The sequence below is a fragment of the Gossypium hirsutum genome, chromosome A05, assembly GCF_007990345.1.
Source record: "Gossypium hirsutum isolate 1008001.06 chromosome A05, Gossypium_hirsutum_v2.1, whole genome shotgun sequence".
Taxonomy (NCBI): Eukaryota; Viridiplantae; Streptophyta; class Magnoliopsida; order Malvales; family Malvaceae; genus Gossypium; species Gossypium hirsutum.
The window spans coordinates 106,034,943-106,038,695 of record NC_053428.1 but is presented as its reverse complement, the minus strand read 5'-3'; the positions used below and the strand labels follow the sequence as shown (position 1 = coordinate 106,038,695).

Here is a 3,753-nt window from a genome sequence, read left to right as displayed (position 1 = left end):
TATAGTAAAATTTTTTGACAGTCATGAAACTTGAAATACACCGCGCGAAGTCATCTGCATCCTTTCTCACTGTTTTCCATCTCATACCCAATGTGGTCCCATGTACGTTACATTTCTCACACAATTTTCTTTGCTGCATTAAAAATTCTTGGTTGGATCACTTAATATCTTCGTAGGTACATTTTTGCAAAATTTCATTTATTTCTTTTTTGTAATTTAGCTCATGGAGTAGGGCCAACTTAAAATTTTTAATTGGCTTATATTATTACTAGTTACTTTTATTTATTTTAAATTACATTTTAGTCACTTATGTTATCGTTTTATCATGAAGTGATCACTCTACCGTTAACTTCCGTTACCTCTCCAGTGATAGTCTTACATGGCAATCCAAATGAATTTTAAATACCAACTTAAATGTCCAGTTGCGAGGATGAAAATAAATTTTTAATTAAATAAATTTAATTTGGATTGCCACCAGAGGCAAAGCTAGAAATTTCTTTTAGGGGGCTGACATTATATTATAATTTTTACGATAGTAAAAGTACAATTTTATTATTTTAATAGCCTCTATTTTTATACTTTTTAAAGGATTAAATCAAATTTTTATCATTTTTAGGGGGCCAAAGTGCAATATTACTTACTAATTTAAAATTTTAAAAGGCCTAAATGAAAAATTTTCTATTTTAAGGGAGACTGGGTCCTGCTGGCCCCTTTGGTTTCACCCCTGATTGCCACGTAGGACATTAAAATTGGCATTTGAAACCTATTTGGACTACTATGTATGACCGCAAATTATGGTGGTAACAGAGCTTAGCAATAGAGTGATTACTTCGTAACAAAACGATAAGATAAGTGACTAAAACGTAATATTTCAAACATAAAGGACTAAAATATAATTTAAAACAAACAAAAATGACTATTTTTATAATTTATCCTATTATTATTAATAAATGTCTACCAAATATTTAATTCCACCACAAGCTTTTCACCCCGTCACTCAATTTATTTAAGAAATCATGAAAACAAAAAAAAATCAAACCCAAAGCTGAGTATTGTTGATGATGATGGATAGGGAGCAGGAAGAGCTTCAATTTCTGGGTTTCTTTGGCATAGTGAAAGAATCATTGAAGATCATATATTCATGGAGAAAAATCTTCGCCCAAATTACCCTATCCTTTATTTTCCCTCTCTCTTTCATTTTTCTAGCTCATATCCAAATCTCTCAGCTCCTTTTTGCTAATATCCTCAATAATGAAGACACATTGAATTATACCCAAGCTGGAACTCCTGGATATGATAAACTTTCCGATGTAATATCATCCGAATGGGTTGCACTTTGGCTCTTCAAAGCTGCATATTTCACTTTCTTTCTCATCCTTTCACTTCTCTCCACTTCGGCTGTTGTTTACACAATCGCATGCATTTACACAGGCAAGGAAATCTCGTTCAAGAAGGTCATCAGTGTGGTACCCAAGGTTTGGAAGCGACTTTTCGTGACTTTCCTTTGGAGTTTCGCCATTGTTTTCGTTTACAACATCGTTTCTGGTATGTTGTTGTTGTTGCCGGTTGCTGTGCTAGGATTCGGCATGTTAGGGATATCGGTTTTCGTGGTTGTTCTCGTGCCGTACTTGGCGGGACTGGTTTATATTTCCTTGGTTTGGCAATTGGCTAGCGTGGTTTCAGTGTTGGAAGACGACTATGGGATCAAAGCCATGAAGAAGAGCAAGGCGTTGATAAAGGGTAAGACGGGGGTTGCGGTCGCCATGTTTCTTGTGCTGGTTGTTTGTTTTATTGGGATTCAAGTGGTGTTCGAGATCGGGGTGTTGTTTTATTGGTCGATGAGTGTTGAAATGAGGATTGGGATTCCAATCCTTTGCTTTTTGATACTGTTTATGGTGGTTCTGTTCGGACTTGTTGCTCAAACAGTTATCTACTTTGTGTGCAAATCATATCACCACGAGAATATAGACAAGTCTTGTTTAGCAGATCATCGCGAGGTTTATCTTGGAGAGTATGTTCCTCTCAAGGCTAAGGATGTCCAACTTGAGCAGTTTCATGTGTAATTTTCTGTATTCTATATATCTTTTGAGTATTTTTGTATCAAGGAAAAAGTTATTGGGTCCAATTCCAAATTTGAATTTTACTTAAATACAATTAATTTCAGCGTTGCATTGATGTTGACTTTGATAATTGTAGATGGGTTTGAAGGAGGTGGAATTTGAGGAGGTTATCTTGGGTGTTTGAAGGAGGTGGAATTTGAGGAGGTTATCTTGGGTTTTATAAAGAAGTAAAATGGCGTGAGTGCGATTGCTCTCGCATCGGATGCATGATTGAGGAGGCTCGTTTATAATACGTGACTCATGTTTTACTACGTCGTTTTTAGTTTATGTAAGGCTTTGATTAGTACTGCTTTTCTCAGAAGTATTTTTAAGTACAAAAAAGTACTTTTTAGATAAAAATATTATTAAACAAGATGCTTTTTAAATTTTTTAAAAATATTTTTGGGCCATAAAAAATGCTTTGGAAGTATATTTTTTTTGCCAAAATATTTTAGCTTTTGTTTAAAAGTATTTTTTTTTATCCAAAAGCATTTTTGAAAAACATTGTTAAACTAGCTCTTAGTCTAATAATGTGGTAATTTATTCAAATTAATTTCTAACTTTGATTAGTTATGACAGAACCGTTATCATATCGAGTAGATTTGTTCATGAGTCGAGTTATTTATTTAAGTTTAAAAGTTTGTTAAATTTTGGGAGAGTTCGCGCAAAAATAATATTCAAAAAATGAACTTGAGATAAAAAAATTTAAATTCATTTAAAATATGGATTGGACTCAAACTTGAACATTTAGGGTATGCTTGGTTGGATGAAAAAGTGGAAAGATGGAGGAGGGAATAGAAAAATGGAAAAAAAATAAATTTTGGGTATGCTTGGTTGGGAAGAAAAGTGAGAGAAAATAATATAAGAGAGATAATCATTTTCTATTCTAATGCATAAAAATTAATAATTCTAAATTGAAATGACGAGAGGAGAGAAAATAAAAAAAAGTGCATGTTAATTCAAAATTATGCATTTTTCAAATGTTTTATGTTCTTTACTTTTATTTTTAATTCTACCAAGTAATGGATGAAAGAAAATTAGTTTTTCTTTTCATTTTTCCATCCTTCTTACCAAGCACATCTATAGAAAGAAAAATTATATTTTCCGTCCTTCTAATTTTCTACCCTTTCCATTTTCCATCATTCTTATTTTCTTTCCACTCTACCAAGTAAAGCCTTAAGGTTTAAACTCTGTTCAATTACTTTTCTAAGTTTATATTAATATTAAATCTATAATAACTTATAATATTATAATGTAAACATTAAAAAATTAAGATGTTTGTATATTAAATTTTAATAAATGAAAAAATATATTATATATATGTATAGCAACTAACCATAACTGCATGGGCGAATCTAAAACTTTTTTTAGTGGGGCTGAAATTGAATTATAACCATTACCCAGTCATCGTGTAGCTCTCTCATTGCTAGTTGTTAACCATCCCAAGCTTTCCAATATGAAACATTGTACCCATATCTTGCCTGCAACTCGACAACCAAGACAACAACATGAATGGTTGGCTTAGCTTCGACCAACGATTTAATGCATTTGCATAATTACTTAGCATCGAGCTTCCAGTGGTCTTGAGGCAATCACACAGTAGTACAAGTGCGTGGCCATGGACACTTTCGAATCTCCCAAAGTTCTGAGTGCT

General features: G+C 32.8%; 1 protein-coding gene across 1 annotated transcript; it reads left to right on the top strand.

Moving 5' to 3' along the window:
* The first annotated feature begins 929 nt into the window (after positions 1–929).
* Positions 930–2,125, top strand: LOC107959617 (uncharacterized). Its single transcript, XM_016895709.2, has one exon. It carries the CDS (start codon positions 1,059–1,061, stop codon positions 2,061–2,063), a length of 1,005 nt encoding a protein of 334 aa, XP_016751198.2. The 5' UTR covers positions 930–1,058; the 3' UTR covers positions 2,064–2,125.
* Positions 2,126–3,753: the final 1,628 nt, after the last annotated feature.

Excerpts from the sequence above, each read along its gene's own strand:
- LOC107959617 (XM_016895709.2), top strand. The coding sequence starts at position 1,059 with ATGATGATGGATAGGGAGCAGGAAGAGCTTCAATTTCTGGGTTTCTTT.